Raw genomic sequence first — 21,260 nt, 5'->3', positions numbered from 1 at the left:
GCTCAAAAATTTGGTGTTCATATATTAAAGTTAGCAGGAACTAGAATTTGGAAATGTCAATTTGGCAATGAGAGAGAAAAAGTCCACATACCAAGTTCAATTAATGGGATTAGTTCATAGTTTAAAAACAAGAATTTTATCTAAATCAAGACAACCCATAAAGTATCCTTCCTGAAACCTTTGGGAATTCTATCTCACATGATATTCAAAACTAAAATGAAAAGTTAGGGACCTGGATTTGCAGTACTGGATTAGTGTCTAGGAAACTTTCTGATTCCTTTAAAAAAATCAAATGTCAAACTTCTGAATCCTAGACAGAGTGGGAGAAGAATGTCAAATAAAATTCAAATTGACAAGAACAGACTTACTGGTCTGACAGACTGGAGGAAGCCCCAAGACTATGACCTCTGGGCACACTTTTTAGAGCTAAAACCACTCCTGAAGCCCACTTTTCAGACAAAGATTAACTCCAGTGCCGTTGAGACAAAGATTAGACAGGCCTATAAAACAATAACACATGAGGAACACTTCTTAGTTCAATCAAATACATGAGACCAAATGTGCAATTCCTGCCCAAAGACGAGACAAGGCAGGAACAGACAGGACCTGGACAAATGGACAAAGAGAACCTGGAATAGAAAGCAGGAGAGTGCTGTCACGTTGTGAAGGATTGCAACCAATGTTACAAAACAGTATGTGTAGAATTTTTTGAATGAGAAACTAACTTGAGCTATAAATGTTCACCTAAAGCACACACACAAAAAAAGCCAAACTTAAAATCAAACAATAGTTCAGCTTAACCAGTAAAAATGTCTGCATTGAACATTATGCTCTTTTAAGAACTATCCATATGGAATCAAAAGAGGAGGACCCTCAACGAGATGGACTGACACAGTGGCTGCAACAACAGGCTCAAGCATAACGATTGTGGGCATGACGCAGGACAGGGCAGTGTTTTGTTCTGTTGTACATATGGTCACTATGAGTCAGAACCGACTCAATGGTACCTAACAACAACAACATATGGGATCAAAGTGACAACAGCAATAGAAAGATTACACAGGAACCTTAGGGGACAGTGAGTTTATGTTAATGAGGGAGGAACAACTCAGAAAAGGAAGGTGAGAATAGCTGCAGAACTCAGAGAATGTAATCAGTGTCACTGAATTGTACACGCAGAAACTGTTGAACTGGCATATGTTTTGCTATGTATATTCTCAACAACAAAATTAAAAAACAAAGGTGAGAATGCAGTGGGTTAGGGAAACTAAATCAATGGAAATGGAACAACCAGAAGGAAAAATGAGAATGCTCATGCATTGCAAAGAACGTAACCAATGTCACTGTGACAATCTGTGTAAGTTGCTAAATGGGAACCTAAGCTGCTGTGTAAACCTTCACCGAAAACACATTATTTTTTTAAAGATTTGTCAGACTTCTTCCAGTCCTACGTAAAATCCTGGAAACTGGTAGCTGTGGCAAGCTTCACCGTTTGTATACAATTTTTGTGTGTGTGTGCTTTAGGTGAAAGTTTGCAGCTCGATTTCTCATGCAAAATTTATACACATATTGTGTTGTGACATCAGTTGCAATCTCTGTAATGTAACAGCACACTTCCCCTTTCCACCCCGTTTCCCACGTCTGTTCAACCAGCTCCTGTCCTTCCCTGCCTCCTTATCCTGCCTCCAGACAGGAGCTGCCCTTTTGGTCCAGTGTGTTTGCTTGAACTAAGAAGCACTCTCTTCACAAGTATCATTTTATGTTTTATAGTCCAGTCTAATCTTTGTCCTAAGAGTGAGCTTCAGGAAAGGTTTTAGTTCTAGGTTAACACAGAGTCCGGGGGCGAGGGCTTCGGGGGTTCCTCCAGTCTCAGTCAGACCATTAAGATGGTCTTTTTATGTGAATTTGAGTTCTGTTCCACGTTTTTCTCTTGCTCTGTCAGGGACTCTCTGTTGTGTTCCACATCAGGGCAGTCACTGGTGGTAGCCAGACACTATCTACTTCCGGTCTCGGACTGATGGAGTCTCTGGTTTATGTGGCCCTTTTGTCTCTTGGGCTTTTTTTTTTTTCCAAGAAAAAAGTATTCAACACATGGCAGCTATGAACTTTGAAGCCATAGGAAGTAAAATAAAGATTACAGGAAATCAAACAGCAAGCAAACAGCAAGGGGTCTCAACTCAAAACTCTATCCTCGAAACTAATAGAAGAGTTCGGAAGAGTCTCGGGTTATAAAATAAACATACAAAAATCACTTGGATTCCTCTACATCAACAAAAAGAACACCGAAGAGGAAATAACCAAATCAATACCATTCACAGTAGCCCCCAAGAAGATAAAATACTTAGGAATAAATCTTACCAAGGATGTAAAAGACCTATACAAAGAAAACTATAAAACTCTGCTACAAGAAATTCAAAAGGACATACTTAAGTGGAAAAACATACCCTGCTCGTGGATAGGAAGACTTAACATAGTAAAAATGTCTATTCTACCAAAAGCCATCTATACATTTAACGCACTTCCGATCCAAATTCCAATGTCATATTTTAAGGGGATAGAGAAACAAATCACCAATTTCATATGGAAGGGAAAGAACCCCCGGATAAGGAAAACATTACTGAAAAAGAAGAAGAAAGTGGGAGGCCTCACCCTACCTGATTTCAGAACCTATTATATAGCTACAGTAGTCAAAACAGCCTGGTACTGGTACAACAACAGGCACATAGACCAATGGAACAGAATTGAGAACCCAGATATAAATCCATCCACGTATGAGCAGCTGATATTTGACAAAGGACCAGTGTCAGTCAATTGGGGAAATAATAGTCTTTTTAACAAATGGTGCTGGCATACCTGGATATCCATTTGCAAAAGAATGAAATAGGACCCATACCTCACACCATGCACAAAAACTAACTCCAAGTGGATCAAAGACCTAAACATAAAGACTAAAACGATAAAGATCATGGAAGAAAAAATAGGATCAACCCTAGGAGCCCTGATACAGGGCATAAACAGAATACAAAACATTACCAAAAATGATGAAGAGAAACCAGATAACTGGGAGCTCCTAAAAATCAAACACCTATGCTCATCTAAAGACTTCACCAAAAGAGTAAAAAGACCACCTACAGACTGGGAAAGAATATTCAGCTATGACATCTCAGACCAGTGCCTGATCTCTAAAATCTACATGATTCTGTCAAAACTCAACCACAAAAAGACAAACAACCCAATCAAGAAGTGGGCAAAGGATATGAACACACATTTCACTAAAGAAGTTATTCAGGCAGCCAACAGATACATGAGAAAATGCTCCTGATCATTAGCCATTAGAGAAATGCAAATTAAAACTACGATGAGATTCCATCTCACACCAACTAGACTGGCATTAATCCAAAAAACACAAAATAATAAATGTTGGAGAGGCTGCGGAGAGATTGGAACTCTCATACACTGCTGGTGGGATTGTAAAATGGTACAACCACTTTGGAAATCCATCTGGCGTTATCTTAAACAGTTAGAAATAGAACTACCATACAACCCAGAAATCCCACTCCTGGAAATATACCCTAGAGATACAAGAGCCTTCACACAAACAGATATATGCACACCCATGTTTATTGCAGCTCTGTTTACAATAGCAAAAAGCTGGAAGCAACCAAGATGTCTGTCAACGGATGAATGGGTAAATAAATTGTGGTATATTCACACAATGGAATACTATGCATCGATAAAGAACAGTGACGAATCTCTGAAACATTTCATAACATGGAGGAATCTGGAAGGCATTACGCTGAGCGAAATCAGTCAGTTGCAAAAGGACAAATATTGTATAAGACCACTATTATAAGATCTTGAGAAACAGAAAAAACGGAGAAGAACACATACTTATGTGGTTACGGAGGGAGGGAGGGAGGGAGGGAGAGGGCTTTTTATTGATCAATCTGTAGTTAAGAACTGCTTTGGGTGAAGGGAAAGACAACATTCAATACAAGGAAGGTCAGCCTAATTGGACTGGATTAAAAGCAAAGAGGTTTCCAGGATAAAATGAAAGCTTCAAAGGTCAGCGGAGCAGGGGCTGGGGTCTGGGGAACTTGGTTTGAGGGGACTTCTAAGTCAATGGGCAAAATAATTCTATTATGAAAACACTCTGCATCCCACTTTGAATTGTGGCGCCTGGGGTCCTAAATGCCAACAAGCAGCCATCTAAGATACATCAATTGGTCTCAACCCACCTGGAGCAAAGGCAAAGGAAGAACACCAAGGTCACACGACAACTAAGAACCCAAGAGACAGAAAGGGCCACATGAACCAGAGACCTACATTATCCTGAGACCAGAAGAACTAGTTGGTGCCCAGCCACAATCGATGTCTGCCCTGTCAGGGAGCACAACAGACAACTCCCGAGGGAGCAGGAGACCAATGGGATACAGACCCCAAATTCTCATGAAAAGACCATACCTAATGGTATGATTGCGACTAGAGGAATCCCAGAGACAATGCTCCCCAGAACTTCTGATGGCACAGGACAGGAACCATCCCCGAAGACAGATCATCAGGCATGAAAAGGACTGGTCAGTGGGGGGGAGAGAGATGCTGATGAAGAGTGAGCTAATTAAATCAGGTGGACACTGGAGCGTGTGTTGGCAACTCTTGACTGGAGGGGGGATGGGAAGATAGAGAGAGAGGGAAGATGGCAAAATTGGCACGAAACGAAAGACTGTAAGGGCTGACTCAATAGGGGGAGAGCAACTGGGAGAAGGGAGTAAGATGTATGTAAACCTACATGTGACAGACTGATTGGAATGATAAATGTTCACTTGAAGCTTAATAAAAATTAAAAAAAAAAAAACTCTATCCTCTGCCTCAGAATCCTGGGCCATTTCTATGGAGACAGCCTCTTTGTGACGGACGCATCTGATAAGGCACTAAATAGCATGGCAGCAGAGAATAAATTAGAGGATCTTGTATACAATGCTGGAAATAAACCATTTCATTTATATTGTTAAACTGAAAAGGGCATTGACTATGGGGAGTTAAACAAAGGGTTTTGGTGGCATTTAGGGGTTTTAATATTTAAGGTTCCAACTTTGACCCCAAAGATCCATACCACATAAGAATTTATTAAATGGCTAAGAAGTAAGCCTAACCATCATCTTTATGCAGAATTCTAAAAAATGTCTTCTGGAAAAATAACCCTGATCAGAAAACCAACTATTCTATATTGTTTTTTTCTATATTTACAGACTCAGTAAAAGGCTAAAATGCTCACTTATATTTTTCTGCTATTTTAAAACATATTTTATCAGAAAAACTAAATGCCAAGGTGGTTTCACAAGTTTAGGAATACAGAACCTGTGAGAGTCCAAACCAAACCAAATCTGTTGCCACTGAGTCGATTCCGACTCATAGTGACCCTACAGGACAGAGAAGAACTGCACCATTGGGTTTCCAAGGAGCAGCTGGTGGATTCAAACTGTCAACTTTTTGCTTAGCAACCGTATCTCTTAACCACTGTGCCACCAAGGCTCCATGATAGTCCAAGGGGCTTTATAATTTTATATATGTAATTCCAAAAGAACTTCAAACTTTTAACATTTCAATTTATTACAGTTTAATAGATATAGTACTTTTTACTATTTAGAGAGATGCTAATTTCACACCATAAACATTGTCACTGTCACTTTTATTTCATTTATGATTTCCATTCACCATTATAATCAAAGCTTATTGAGAGAAATAAACCAGAATTATAAAGGCAGAAGACATTGCAAATACTGTATCTCACATGATACTCAAAACTAAATATCTTCCAGACCACATTCAAGAAGCTGATAATACAAGCTTTGGCAGTTTTCAAGATATACTGGCCAAGTCATAGTCAATTCTCAGTAAGTTCTTATCTATTGAGCACCTCCTCTCGCACTTAACATTAAATTAGGTGCTTAAGGGCAAGTAGTTTGACTTTCAACAAATTAAAAAAAATACGTTTAAGATTTACAATATTATTCACAGAATCCTTGGCATAGTTGTATTTTAGGCTTCTACTGCTCAGAAATTTGAGGTTCATGTTGTTTCTCTTTCAGTCCCAAAAGCTCCGTTTTGAGTTCTCCAGGCTTTGGTGGAATTTCAGGTATTGTCTACAAAAAAACAAGACAGAAAGCAGAGATGTGTTTTCTTAGACCGTAATTCAATATGACATGAAAGACTTCAAAGAAAGTAGAGAGTAAAAAAAGAAAAGTCCCCTGCTACTCCATCATAAATCTTTATTATGAAAACCCATGGTTGATCTAGGTGCTTTTCCAGCTCTATATATTTATATGACTTTACCATCCTGGCAATGTCTTAAGTACTACAGGACTCATGGGAATAGTTTGCATCAATATCAATTTGCAGATTCACAAACTTTTTCACATTTGGAAATTCATTCATGCACTATATACCCACCATGCGCCTAACACGAGAGAACAAACAAACAAAAACCCATCACCACTGAGTCAATTCTGGCTCATAGTGACCCTATAGGATTTTCAAGTCTATAAATGTTTACAGAAGCAGATTGTCACATCTTTCTCCCACGGAGCGGCTGGTGGGTTCGAACCACCAACTTTTGGTTAGCAGCTGAGCGCTTTAATCACTGCAGTACCAGGGCTCCTTCCAGCACAAGAGACAGGTATTAGGAATTCATTCATTCAAACATATTAAGTGCCTACTGTGAGCAAAAAAAAAAAAAAAAAAAGACAAAATCTCTGTCTTCAAAGAAAAAGTCAGAGAAGGACTCCTGAAAAGGTGACTTAATTTTTTTTCTAACAGCTTTATTAAGATATAATTGACAAACCACACAATCCACCCATTTAAAATGTGCAATCCAATGGCTTTAATATATTCAGAGTTGTACATCCATCACCACAATTTTAGAACATTTTCATCACAAAAAACCCTGTACCCATTAACAATCACTGTCCATCTCCACCCAACCCTACCAGCCCTACCTATTTCTGTCGAGTTGATTCAACTCATAGCAGCTCTATAGGACAGAGCAGAACTGCCTCATAGGGTTTCCAAGGATTGACTGGTGGATTTGAACTGCTGGCCTTTTGGTTAGTATCCAAGCTTTTAACCACAATGCCACCAGGGCTCTCCACCAGCCCATTCATCTATTTTCTGCCTCTATAGATTTGCCTATACTGAACATTTCACATAAATAGAATCATACACTGTGGTCCTTTGTGACTGGCTTTTTTCACTTAACACAGTGTTTTCAAGGTTCATCCATGTTATAGCATATATCAATACTGTTTCTTTTTTATTGCCAAATAATATTCTATTGTATGGACATATATTTTATTTATCCATTCATCAGCTGATGGGTATTTAGATTGTTCTAGTTTTGGGCTATTATGAATACTACTATGAACATTCATCTACAAGTTTTTAGGTGGACATATGGTTGAATTTCTCCTGAGTATACACCTAGGAATGGAACTGCTGGATCATATGGTAGCTCATGTTTAAACATTTGAGGAACAAGATTGTTTTCCAAATCAGGTATACATTTTTCACTCCCATCAGCAGTGTATGAAGTTCCAGTTTCTCCGTATCTTCACCAACACTTGTTATTATCTTTTTGATTACAGCTATCCTAGTGGATGTGAAGTAGTATCTTATTGTGGTTTTGATTTGCATTTCCCTGATGGCTTGTGATGCTGAGCATCTTTTCATGTGCTTGTTGATTGAGAGATCAACTTTAGAACAAAGACATGAAGGAGGTTGAGGGAACTAGCCATGCAGATACCTAGGAGTATTTCAGGCAGATGGAATTTCAAGTGCAGAAGACATGAGGCAGGAGTGTGCCTTCATACTCAAGGAAAAGCAAAGTAGTCCGTATAGATACCACAAAGTATTCAAAGAGATGTTAGGAGGAAGAAAGGGCAGATGGTAAACAGGGGATAAAGCCTTCAATGGCTTTACTCTGAAATGGGCTGTCACTGGGGAGTTTTGAGCAGATGAATGACATGGCCTGACTCAAGTGTAAAAAAACTGACTTTGTTAGCTTTGTTGAGAATAGGCTGTAGAGGAGCAAGGGTAGAAACCAGAAACTGGTTAGGAAGCTATTATAACAACTGAGGTAAGAGATGATAGTGGCTTCAATTCAGTCGCAGTAATGGAGGTGGTAAGAAGTGGTCAGATTCTGGATGTATGTTTCAAATTGAGTCAATGGGATTTGCTGAAATGTGCAATATGAGAGAAGAGTGAAGTCGCCATTACCATGATAGGGAAGACCACAGGAAGAACAGCAGGTCCGAGGGGGAAGTTCAGGACCTCAGTTTTTAACATGCTCATTGGACATTCAAGTGGAATTGTCAAATATGTAGTTGATAACCAGGAATAGAGAGTCACCTGGGTAACGTAAACTGTTAACTCACTTGGCTACTAACCAAAAGGTCAGCAGTTAGGGTCCACCCAGTGGTGCAACAGAAGTTCTGGCAATCTACTTCCAAAAAATCAGCCATTGAAAATCCTATGGAGCACAGTTCTACTCTGACACACATGGGCTTATCATGAGTCAGGACTGACTTGACGGCAACTGGTTTAAACACGTATGGAGTTCAAGGGAGAGGTCCTGGCTGAAGATACAATTTTGGTGTATAAATAACGCCATGAGACTACATGAGATCACGTAGGGGGTGTAGACAGAAAAAAAGGGGTCAAGCCCTGGGGACCTGCAATGTTTAGAGGTTAAGTATATAAAGAACCAGTGAGGTAGAACCAAGAGAATGTTGTCCTGGAAGCCAAGAAAAGAAAGCATTTCACACAGAGTATTCCACTGTGTCACGTGCTAATGATGGGTCAAGAAAAATGAGGACTGATGTGAAACGGTAGTACTAGTCAGAGCCTGTCTAACTTCAGCGGGGATCATGTGAATCAAGATAAGCCCAAGGCTGACTCCTATCAGGTGGAGGTCAGACATACCTCCACTCTCCAAACTTTTTACCAATTCTGACACCAGCTGCCCCTCCCACAGCACTCCCTACTTCTCTGCTAGGTTCGATAATTTGTTCCAATGGCTACAGGGAACTCACAAATCATACCTACAGTGGTTTATTAATGAAGTAACAGGGTACAACTCAGGATCAGGATCAACAGACTACAACTCCGGATGAGGATCACAAAGCATGTAGGCAAAGTCTGAAAGGCTCCCCCGCAGCGAAGAGCACATCCCGCCCTTCTTCAGAGCAGGAGAGCTCTCTCAGCTCCTCTCAGTCATGCAAGCAAGCAGGCCCTCTTCTCTGCCACGCATGCCCCCTCTCAGACTAGTAGGCCTCCTCTCAGCCCCTGGAAGACAGGCTTCCTCTCAGCCCCCAAGGACAGGCCTCCTCTCAGCCCCCAAAGACAGGCCTCTTCTCAGCCCCTGAGGACAGGCTTCCTCTGAGCCCCCTCAGGGCAGATCTCCTCTTGGCCCCTTCAGGATAGGCCTTTTGGCATTTGGCCTCTTTGCTATCAGCCTCTTCACTGTTAACTGACCCAGATCACAGCCAGTGTTGCAGTTTTGTTCAGTTCCTCAGCTGCACTCCTAGCAGCAGTTACCACCAACTCTGCTGCAGGGCCCCTTCTGGGCCTGTTGCCACTGGCTCTGTTGCGAGGCCTCTTCCAGGTCTCTTGCTGTCTTCAGTGTTATGGCCCTTTGCCTGTGTTACAGCTTTTTTAGGAGGTTCCTTACTTCTCTCTCTGCTGCTTCTCTCTCTTTGCCTCTCTTGCCCTTTCTCCTTTCCTGCTTCTTCTTTCTTCTGCCTGCCAACCTCCCTGGGATTGGCTGCATATATAAGCAAATTTCTCATCAATTTCAAGGCACAGCCCTCCCACCAGGGGCACAAACTGACCAATCCCTTCCCCTCTTGATAGGCCACAGACACTTTATTTGCAGAGTAGGTACAGCTATTCATTTGCCTAAGTTTATTGACCAATCCCTGCAGGGTGTGTAAAATAGACCATTCCCAAGGCAAGCTGCAGCCCAGGGCCAGACAAAAAGTATCAAACCATCAGTTACATATAGCTTACCCAGGAAATGTCAATCAACCTTGGCAAAGGTAGCAAGCCTCTGGGGTAGAAAACTAGGGCAAAGGTAACTCGGGGCTTAAAGGAAAAATCTCTCAAGCTCTTTTTCCAAAGAACCAAGGCAAAAGGCCATATAAAGGAACTCATTTCACCACATCTCATAAGGGACTCATGAGTTTTAACAGGACGGAGGTTACTGGGGACCTTAAGAGGCATCTCAGTAACATGCTTCCACCCTGGCTTTTACGCTTCCTGTTCTGCCTAGAATGACCCCTTGCAAGTGATCTCCTCACACTGCTTCCCACATTGGCATTACCGAAGTTCTCCAAGTTCTCTTCATTAATCAAGGCCCACCTCAGTGACACCTCAAGAAAGCTGAAATGTATCATTCCCTCCACCCCGTTCCCACCATACTTTGTCTACTCATTCTGATCAAAGTTAACCAAAAATAAAAACCAAACCCGTTGCCATCGACTCAATTCCAACTCATAGCAACCCTACAGGACAGAGTTAACCCATAAGGTCCTATATCATAATGATTTATAGGCATCTCTATTCCTGTCAGGTATCAGCTTATGCTGCAAGCTTCCTGAGGACGAAGTCCACGCCTTAATCTCATTTTCTACAAAAAAAAAAAAACCTATTACCATCGAATTGATTCTGACTCATAGCGACCCTAAAGGACAGAGCATAACTGCCCCATAGGGTTTCCAAGGAGTGGCTGGTAGATGTGAACTGCTGACCTTTTGGTTAGCAGCCGAACTCTTAGCCACTATGCCACCATTTCCTACAACTCTATGAAAATGCCCCACATTCAGAGCCAGTCAAAAAACATGCTGAATGAATAAATCAACAGACTTTACTCAGGACTTTTAAAATCTCATAAGTCTACAAAAATAAAGTCTTTGGTCATACTATTTCGCACAAAACTGCAAGATTATTCTGATATAACTCCAATCAGAAACATTCAATAGCTCTCCAATGCCTAAAGTTCAACACCTTGACCTATTTCATTTATCCTTTTATCTCCCAACAATTAATTGATCCTAAAGAAATAAACTAGTATAGAAAAAGTGTGGAGTTGTGGAGGTAGGGAGGTTAGAGATATGCTGTTTAGCATCATTCTCATTTTGAAGTGAAAACGACTTTCTAAAAAATCAGTGGTGGGAATTGGAATAAAAGCCAGAATAATTTGTTTGAACTATCTCCTCTCTTAAAACCAGCCCTAGAATTTTGAAATTCCAACCTCTTTACTACAAGCACAGTAGTTTCATGTTTGTTAAACTATGCACAATTTAATCAATTTAAAAGGTCTATTCGTTTTCCAATAAAGGAAGAACAAAATGAAATTGTGTGAAATCACAAGTCCTATACAAATACAATAACAGCACATTTCCATTTTCTACAAAGTATTTAAAACCACCCTTTTACACATACATTTACATACACAGGCCCCCGTTTGGTGCGACTAGAATTTCCGGTAAAATGTAAAACAAAAATGACAACTAGACTTTTACTGAAAAAAGATAGCTCTTTTATTTACGTACTAAATATAAAAACCAAATCAGTTTCTGTGGAGCCGATTTGGACTCATGGTGACCCTATGCGTTGCGACCCCGGGCGTTGCGACCCCGGGCGTTGTGACTCCGTGTGTTGTGACCCTGTGTGTTGTGGAGTAGAACTGGGTTTTCAATGGCTGTAATCTTTCAGAAGCAGATCACCAGGACCTTCTTCTGAGGTCCCTTTGGGTGGGTTCAAACCGTCAACCTTTTGATTAGTAGATGCTTAGCCATTTGCACCACCCAGAAACTCCAACATACTAAATATAATCAATTTTTTTTAAGACTAGCAAGTTTATTGGTATCAAGTTTACCAATCATGACAGAGGTTCTAAATAACAATTTGTGTGTATGTACACGTCTGGGAACCATCAAAAATGAAATGCTTTACATTGAGTTCTGAGACTATGTCTTTTGATCTACTATGCCTTCAATAACAACAATCCACAATTAGGATTACAAATTAAGAAAAAGTGCGTAAGTAAAAACAAAAGTAAACTGTACAGCTACTGAGTGGCTAATAAGTGAAGATCTCAGTCACTTCTTGTTACAAACCCCAGTGACAGGATTTTTCATCCTCCTGGAGAAAACGCAAAAGGAAAAAGCAAGCAAAAGGCACACTCTTCATCCAGGACAGAACATCTGCCTCCAGTCCTTGCCTCCTAGCCTATTCTGATGAGCTGAGCTGGACAACTAGAAAAGATGCACCCTGACACTTTTCCCTTGAGTCTGCCCTGAGTCCAAGCCCTAGACAGCCACCATTCTTTCCTCTGCTCTTGACTCCACCCAGACCTTCTAGCTGTCCAGACTGAAGGGCTCCTGGCAAGGCTGGTGGCTGCTACACAGTGATTGCTGGAACAATACCAACAGACACAGGTAAAGAACATAAATTCCCCAAACGTTAGTAGAGCCTACAACTCCCTACACATAGCCAGACTTCCGTGGCCCTCAAGTCACTACAGAGCTGCCCGACTGCCAATGTCACTGCCCAATCAGAGTGATGTGGCCTCAGGCCCTTCAGTATGCCCTTTCTAGAGATTCTGGCTTCGTGCTGCCTCCAAAGTTACAAATAGCTGCTGCTAACAACCCTGATGCATTATCATGTGTTTATAATGACATGGGTGAATCAAAGGTCAACCTTTCAGAGTCAAATTCCAGGCATTCCTTTCTTTATAAGGTCTTCCTGACTTCCACTCCTGCACAAGCTAAAGGCTATTCTGAGCTTTTGTAGAAGCTTCTTACCCTCTTCTGTCTTCACTAGGTATCCTTGACGCTTCCCTAGAACTCTTAGAAGAGAAGCTGTCTGAAGTGGTAAGAAAGAGCTACTGCAGCACTGTTTGTACAAACTAGATACCACCTGTCAATAAAGGATTGATTAAATAATTTATGGAATATGCATTTTATGAAATGATTTTCACTTTTTACTCTACATACTTCAGTTCAATCAATGTGAACTTTTTATAAAGGCACTGATTTTATTAAAAGGAACCAAAAAAAGATGAATACCAAACAAAAAATATAGGCTTCCTCAACTCAGTGGCTCAAAGGTTATGTGACCTTGGGAAATCACCTTGACTCTCCTGAATCTCAGTTCCCTCAGCTGAAAACAGGGAGAAATACCTCCAAAACTGTAGTCTGAAATTAGAGACGCAAGCAGTTGGTTCTCAGCAAATGTTACCTGTCCAGGCAGGTAAGGCTCCTCCCTACACTGTGCTCTGAAACCACTCTATCCACACCTATAGTGTAAAAGCACACTCCTGTGCTGACTGGGCAGTACTTACTCACCTTTTCCTCCCCACAACTCCCATAAACCTGTTGCTGTCCTATACAACAGAGCAGAATTGCCCCACAGGGTTTCTAAGGAGTAGCTGGTGGATTTGAACTGCCAACCTTTTGGTTAGCAGCCGAGCTCATAACCACTGCACCACCAGGGCTCCCAGAACTCCCATAAGGCACCTTTAATACCTGGTGCTTAATTCAATGAATGTTTATTAAAATTAATTTTCTCCTTCCTTTGAATGCCTATACTCAGCCATTTTTCCTTCAATAAATATTTATTGAGCATTTAGTACATTCCAAGCTCTTTTTTAAGTGATTGAGAGACAAGGTTGAACCAGGTAAGACACAGTCCCTTCAAGGAGTTTATATTCCAGTGGAGGAGACAGAGAAAAGAACAAGTGAACAAAGGAATACAATACAGTGAAAACTGTGAGAGCCAGAACTCCATGGGACTGCCTTCTTTTCACTGAAGCTTTCCATCTTTGACAGGGTGCAGTCTCCCCACTTTTCCATCTCTTGTTTTAGTGAAAATATTTGTGTTTCCTTCTCTGACAGGTTACCGCCTTACACTAGTTCTGGCTTTCCCAGGTTTTCTATGATCGTAAATGGCGACAAGAGCTCTATGGAGGCAAAGGGCTGAGATAGGGCATAGCACTGGAGGTATCCTTTAGGGAACTGTCCCAGGAAAGCCTTGCTGGAGGGGACATTTCGGCAAAGACTTAAATTTAGAAGGAAACCAAACCCAAGATCTGGAAGAAAAGTATTCTAGGGAGAGGGAAAAGCAAAGGCCTTGAGCTGGCGACAGACTTGATGAATCTGAGAAAGAGCGTGGAGCCCAGCGCGGGTGCCACAGAGGAAACTAAGTGGTAAATGGTATGGCCGGGGGCAGGCAGGGGCCAGTCCGTGGAAGACCACAGGCCATGCATCGCTCTAGAGGCAATGGGGTGTCGTCATAAGGTTTTAAGCCCTGGGAAGATGTTACCCTAACCTCATTTTAAGATCACTTTTGCTGCTGTGAGGAGAATGGAGTGGTCTAGTGACCCTCCTGCACTCACCAGGTCCGGCCGGTAGTACCTGTGCACCGCTTCGGCCCCCGCAAGCATGGCCAGGAGGCTGGCCGCGAACCTTTTCAGGTAGGTGGGCCAGGACACGCCGGCGGGCATGGTCGGCGGGCTGGGCGGGGAGTTAGGCCGAAGGCTCTCAGCCCAGGGCTGAAGGGCGCCGGGGCTGGGGCGCTAGTTAGCACTGGAAACCAGCCAGACAGCAACGGTGTGGGACGTGCGGGGCCAGACGCCGGGCGTCTCCCCAGTCCCCGCGCCTCGGTTTCCTCACTTAGGAACGGGGGGCGCTGGGATGAGGAACGCCCCTTCCAGGCCTAAGACCAGCTCTCAGTGGTTTATTAGTGTGGGGCTGGGCCTTCAGAACTTAAAGGCAGCTCTTGCTGAGCAAGCGGAAGACCGACACGAGATAGCTTCCCCACCGTCTTTTATCTTCTAGGAGAGGGACTGGGGCCCCTTTCCCCGCTGGCCCCTCAGGCGCGCGCGGGACAGGGTGTACGGCTTAGCGCCCCCGCGCTAGACAGCCATTCCGAGGGCGGGCGGAAGTGTGCTCAAGAGCGGCGGGCGGGGAGGGGGCACCGTGCGGCGCCGGACCAAGAGTCCCTCGGCTAGGGGCCGCGCCGGACGGGAAAGCGGGGGCACTACCGCTGCCGGCGCGAGCACGTGACCCGGGCGGAAGTGGGTTTCTGGGTTGGGACCAGTACCTTTTTTTCCTAATTCCAAAACCTTTCCCAGATTCAGCCGGCTGTTCTCGCTACGGTCTCCCCCGCCGCGAGACACCGAGTCTCGGGCTCGACTGGGTTATTGCCTCATTTTTCCTTCACACACAAAGGTAGTTGCATGCGTTTACTTTCTCGGGGCGAATGGAGACTTGGACCTTGAGTGGAGCATACTTACGTGAGGTCCCACTGGAGTGTGACAGGTTAAAAAACACTGTTCTTGTGAGCGGCGTCGTTTGATACCTCAAATAGAGCTACAACCCAGGCAGCTGCCCTTGTGCTGTGGTGCTAAAAGAGGAAAACAGATTTTTTTTAATCCCTGCATTTTTAAAATTAATATTTTCTAGAGCAACTTTAAGTTTACAGAAAGTACGGTTTCCCTATATTTCCTTCCCCTCTCCACACTGTTCTTGCTATTATTAAATCTTGTATTTCCTGTGGTGTGTGCTACAACTGATGAGCTACTATTAATATATTGTTATTAACAAGTCTAGTTTACATGAGGGTTCACAATTTGTGTTGTATAGTCGTATGAGTTTTGACAAATGCATTACAGTATCACACAGAATAGTTTCATTGCTCCAAAAACGCCCTATGCCCCACCTATTCACCCCTCACATCCCCACATAACACCTGGCAATCACCTTTCCAGTGTCTTTAGAGTTTTGCCTTTTCCAGAAAGTTATTAATCCATTTTTAAAATTTGGCTATGAATTGATTTTTATTTTACAAAAAAAGTTGATGCGAGACTGATTCTGAAAGGTTGAGGTTGTAACATGAATCGTGATACTTTCATGTTATATTTTTAAAGTTTTATGGGAGTATATTTGACTTGCAACAACATGCACGTATTTAAAGTGCAATTTGATGAGATTTGACATGTGTACACCCATGAAACCATCAATAAAGCTAATGAACATATCCATCACCCCAAAAAGTTTCCCGGTACCTCTTTGTAATTCCTCCCTCCTACTGCCCCCCTTTCCTGGGCAGCCACTGATCTGCTGTCACTCCAGATTAGTTTGCATTTTCTAGAATTTTATATAAATGGAATAATATAGTATGTATTATGTTTTTTCTGACTTACTTAGCATAATTATTTTGAGATTCATTCACTTTTTTGCATATATCAATAGTTCATTCCTTTTTTTTAATGACTACCCACTGTATGGGAAACGCTGGTGGCGCGTAGTGGTTAAGAGCTACTGTAGCTAACTAAAATGTTGGCAGTTGGAATCCACCAGGCGCTCCTTGGAAACCCTATGGGGCAGCTCTACTCTGTCCTAGGGTCTCTGAGTCAGAATCAACTTGACTACAGTGGGTTTGGCTTGGGTTTTTTTGGATCCATTGTATGTTCATATCACAATAGGTTTATCCATTCACTTGGTGGGCATTGGGGGTGTTTCCAGTTTGGGGCTATTACAAATAATGCTGCTATGAACATTCATGTTTAAGTCTTCTTGTGGACATAGGCTTTCATTTTTCTTGGGTAAGTACCTAGAAGTAGAATGACTAGAGCTTATGGCATGTGTATATTTAACTTTTTAGAAAATTGCCGGTTTTCCATAATAGTTGTACCACTTTCCATCCCCACCAGCAGTGTATGGGAGTTCCAGTTCCTTCACGTCCTCTGCAACACTTTGTCTGATCAGTCCGTTTAATTTGAGCCATTCTAATAGTTGGATAATGGTGTCTCATTTTGGTTTTAATTAGCATTTCCCTGATGACTGATGATGTTGAGCATCCTTTCATGTGTTTATTTGCCACCCATATATTTTCTTTGGTCAAGTGCCTGTCAAATCTTTTGTCCATTTTTAAGTTGGGTTGTATGTTTATATTATGTTTTGAGTATTCTTTATTTTTTCTTGATACAAGTCCTTTATCAGATAAACGATCTGCAAATATTTTCTCCCAGCCTGTGGCTTGTCTTTTTTCTTAACAGTGTCTTTTGAAGAGCAGACATTTTTTAATATTGATAGAGTACAATTTTACCACTTTTTTCTTCTGAATCACATCTAACCCAGGGTCACAAAGATTTTCTCCTGTGTTTTCTTCTAGAACCTTTATAGTTTTATGTTTTACATTCAGGTCTATGATTCATTTTGAGCTAATTTTTATATATGGTGCAAGGTAGGTATCCAAGTTCACTTTTTTTGCAGATATCCATTTGTTTCAGCACCATTTGTTGAAAAGACTATTCTCCACTGAATTGTCTTTACAGCTTTGTTGAAAACCAGTTGTCTATATATGTGTGGGTCTATTTCTGGACTCTATTCTATTCCATTAATATTTTTGTCTGTCTTCAATGCCAATACCATACTGCCTTGATTACTGTGGCCTTACAATAATTCTTAAAATCAGGTAGTGTTAGCCCTCCAATTCTATTCTTTTTAAGAGTTGTTTTAGCTAATCTAGAACTTTGCATTTTCATATGAATTTTAAAGAATCTGCTTGTTAACTTCTACAAAAAAAGCCTATTGGGATCTTGATTGTGATACCATCAAATCTATCGATCAATTTGGGGGAAATAGACATCTTAATAAGTTGAGTCTTCCTACTCATGAACACACTGTATCTCTCTATTTATTTAGTTTGTATTTAAGTTCTCCCAGCAATGTTTTCCAGCTTTCAGGATACAGGTCTTACACATCTTTTATCAGATTTCTTCTTAATTATTTCATTTTTTGTGATTTTCTTAAAATTTTAATTTCTGATGATTTATGGTTAGTATATAGAAATATGTAGGGTCACTATGAGTCAGAATTGACTCAATGGCAATTTTTTTTTTTAATATAGAAATACAGTTGCTTTTACAGATCTTTTATCCTGCAACCTTGCTGAACTCACTTACTAGTACTTGTAGCTTTTTTTGTAGAGTACACTGCATTTTCTCTAAGAATATCAAATAATCATGTCATCTGTGAATAAAGACAGTAGATTTTTTATAGATGTCTTTTATCACATTAAGGAAGTTCTCTATTCCATGTTTGCGGAGTTTTTTTGTTTTGTTTTTCTTTTAACCTAGATGTTGGATTTTGTCAAAGGTTTAATCTGCATCTGTAAAAGTGACATAGTGGGGCATCAGAGGCCCTCCTCTAACTTCAGGAGGGGGAGGAGAGAGAATCAAGATCCACAGCCCAAGGCTCATGAATATGAGGTGGAGGTCAGACATATCTCATGAATATGAGGTGGAGGTCAGACATATTTTTACCAATTCTGATACCAGCTGTCCCTCTCAATGGCACTCTCTACTTCTCTGCTGGATTCGATAATTCATTGCAACGGCCACACAGAACTCACAGACCACACTCACAGTTATGAGGTTCATTAGGGAAGTAACAGGTACAACTTGGGATCAGGATTAGGAGGCATGTAGGCAGTCTGGAAGTCTCCCTACAAAGCAGAGAGCACATCCCTCCCTTCTTCAGTGCAGGACAGCTTTCTCAGCTCCTCTTCATGCAAGCAGGTAAGCCCTTCTCTGCCATGCACACCTCCTGAGGACAGGCTCCTCTTGGCCCTGGCCCCTGTCCTGCTCGGGCATGTGTTACAAAGCTCTTTAGCTCCACCAATAAGTGCCCAGGGGCACCCCACTCCACCAGTAAGCATCGACCTGAAGGCACTCAACTTTCTTGCTCCGAGTTGCTGACAAATGCCCAGAGGTATCCCACTCCACCAGAATGCCTCCTGCCTGAAGGTGCTCATCTCTGTTGCTCCATGGGTCCCCACACCCGCTGTAACCACCTTGCTTCCTGGGTTCGGAGGCCTACTGTACCATTCAGGGATGGATTACCCAATAAGCAAGGTAAACACAAGTAAACCTGTGCATACCTTGCAAACTGGTTAATCCTCCCCTGCTTCAGCCAGTCTCCTGGTTCTGCTGCCACCATTTCTGTTCCACCATTTCTCACCATCTTGCACCATCTCCGGTGTTACAGCTCTCTCTCTGTCTCGTAGGTCTAGGAAGTTCTTAGCACAGGAACCCTGGGTTCAAAGGATGTGCTTTGTTCCCGTCTGTTCTTGGTTGTAGTGAGGTTCCCCCCTTTCTGCCTCTAGGATGGTTCATTTTAAGCCCAGCGGGATGGCAAAATTGACCAATCCCCACGTTAGTGTTCCATACATCTTACTTGCATGGCCCCCATCCCCACAAGGGTGCCATGTACCTTATTTGTATTATTAGCAAGCTGTCCAATCCCGTTGGTGGGCCACAAGCACCTTATTTGCATAGTCCCACCAATCTTATGGTGGGAGTTATAAGAACATAGCTAGAAAGGCCATATAAAAGCGATCCATTGTACCGCAGCATCCACTGAGATGACTATATGGTTTTTGTTTTTTAATTTGTTGATGTTGTGAATTATATAGATTGATTTTCAATTGTTAAACCAATCTTCTACTCCTCAGACAAACCCCACTTGGTCGTGATAAATTATCCTTTTTATATATTGTTGGATTTGATTTGCTAGTTTTTTTTTAAGAATTTTTACATCTACGTTCATGACAGGTAACTCTAAAGTTTTCTTGTAATGTCTGTCTGCTTTTGGTAACAGCAATATTGGCCTCATAAAATGAGTTGTATTCCCTCCTCTTCAATTTCTATTTATTTTTAATGCTTAATTATTTTCAGGACACATTGATGGATCAAAATCTGCAGTTTGAAAAACTCTGCCCAGTAGTAAATCTTGTTGATAGTAAGATTTAAATGACAGGCATAACATTAGAAAAGAAGGAAGCAAGCTTATTAAATTCCTAAAAGGAAGAGGAGGAAGAGAAAGGGAAACAGTGAGCTGAGTGACTTGGCCCTTTTTTTTTGTCCCATCTTTTTTCCTATCACGAGAATCCTCCCCCCCACACACTTTTTTGTATATACAATGTAATACCCAGAACAACTACTAAAAAAGCTATACAAAGAGATACGCTCAAAAATACCATAGTTAAATCAGGAACTAACAAAGTCCCGTTTAAATATAGGCACATTTGGCAAAGATAGGAGCAAGACATTTCTCCCAGACTTCCCCAAGCTCTGGTAGGCCCGGCTTAGAAGCAGAACAAGCTTATCCTCTGGTTCAAGTTCAGGGTGGTCGGAGAAACAGTGATTGGACAAAGCCACTTTTGCTGCTATTTCTTCACCATTTCCAGGTTCAATATCCTGCTCCCCGACAACAACTCCCATAAACCTTTATGCAAAGCAGGGCTGAGTTTATAAATGTTTATAAATGGAGCTGCTGAGACCCAGAATACATGGCAGCCCACAGTAAGGGAGATCCTTGCTGCCCAAGGGTAGCTCATCCTAAGTGAGAAAGCCCTGAGGAAAGTTTACAGCTCTTTATGCACACACATTTTGTCTCCAGAATTCTCTCTCTGAAATAGCTGAAGGAGCCATCTGCTTTAAAAGTTTGGATTCCAGACTGTGGTCCTGAGTCATTAGCAAAAGCAGAGAGGATAGGGTTTTGTTTATTCTTTCATTCAACAAATATTTACTGAATACCAACCATGTGTCAAGTTCTCAGTTCACCGCCACCACCGGTTGCCCTCAAGTCGACTCTGACTCATGGTGACCCCACGTGTGTCAGAGTATTAGTGTGCTCTATAGAGTTTTCAATGGCACAGTATCCACTAAGGGACAGGACATTCAGAAAAGTTCTGTAAAGTTTTAAAATGTTCACATTTTCATTTAAACTTTAAGCAATCACGTAATACAAATTAATCTTTCTGCTTCCAGCCCTTTTCCTGGATACTAGAATGAAAATGGCACACAGAGCACGAAGCCACAGCCATCTCCCAACCAGCATGTTACATGAGTGAAAAATAAACCTGTGCTGTGCTGTAAGCCACTGAAATTTTAGGATTATCTGTTACATGGCATAAACTGAGGAAAACTAACTTGTAATACAACAGCCATGTTTTTCATTATACAAACTAGAGAAACGGAAAAGTCTGTCTCCATTAAGAATTAAGTTCTTGTGCAAACATCAGTGATGGAAATTGAGATATAATGAAATAAAAACCAGTTTTAAGAGCCGTTGAGAATTAAAACGGGGGTTAGTCTGGAAGGTTGTAAGGAGGTGATACTTGAATAGCGTCTACTA

General features: G+C 41.6%; 1 protein-coding gene across 1 annotated transcript; it reads right to left on the bottom strand.

Annotated features, from left to right (window-relative positions):
• Positions 1–5,672: 5,672 nt before the first annotated feature.
• LOC100671147 (ubiquinol-cytochrome c reductase complex assembly factor 6) lies at positions 5,673–15,010 on the bottom strand. The gene is made up of 2 exons (XM_003405301.4): positions 14,453–15,010; positions 5,673–6,143 (listed from the first exon to the last, which is right to left on the bottom strand). Exons 1-2 carry the CDS (start codon positions 14,558–14,560, stop codon positions 6,048–6,050), a joined length of 204 nt encoding a protein of 67 aa, XP_003405349.1. The 5' UTR covers positions 14,561–15,010; the 3' UTR covers positions 5,673–6,047.
• Positions 15,011–21,260: the final 6,250 nt, after the last annotated feature.

The sequence above is a fragment of the Loxodonta africana genome, chromosome 4, assembly GCF_030014295.1.
Source record: "Loxodonta africana isolate mLoxAfr1 chromosome 4, mLoxAfr1.hap2, whole genome shotgun sequence".
NCBI classification, from domain to species: Eukaryota; Metazoa; Chordata; class Mammalia; order Proboscidea; family Elephantidae; genus Loxodonta; species Loxodonta africana.
This window is presented reverse-complemented; position numbering and strand designations above follow the sequence as displayed.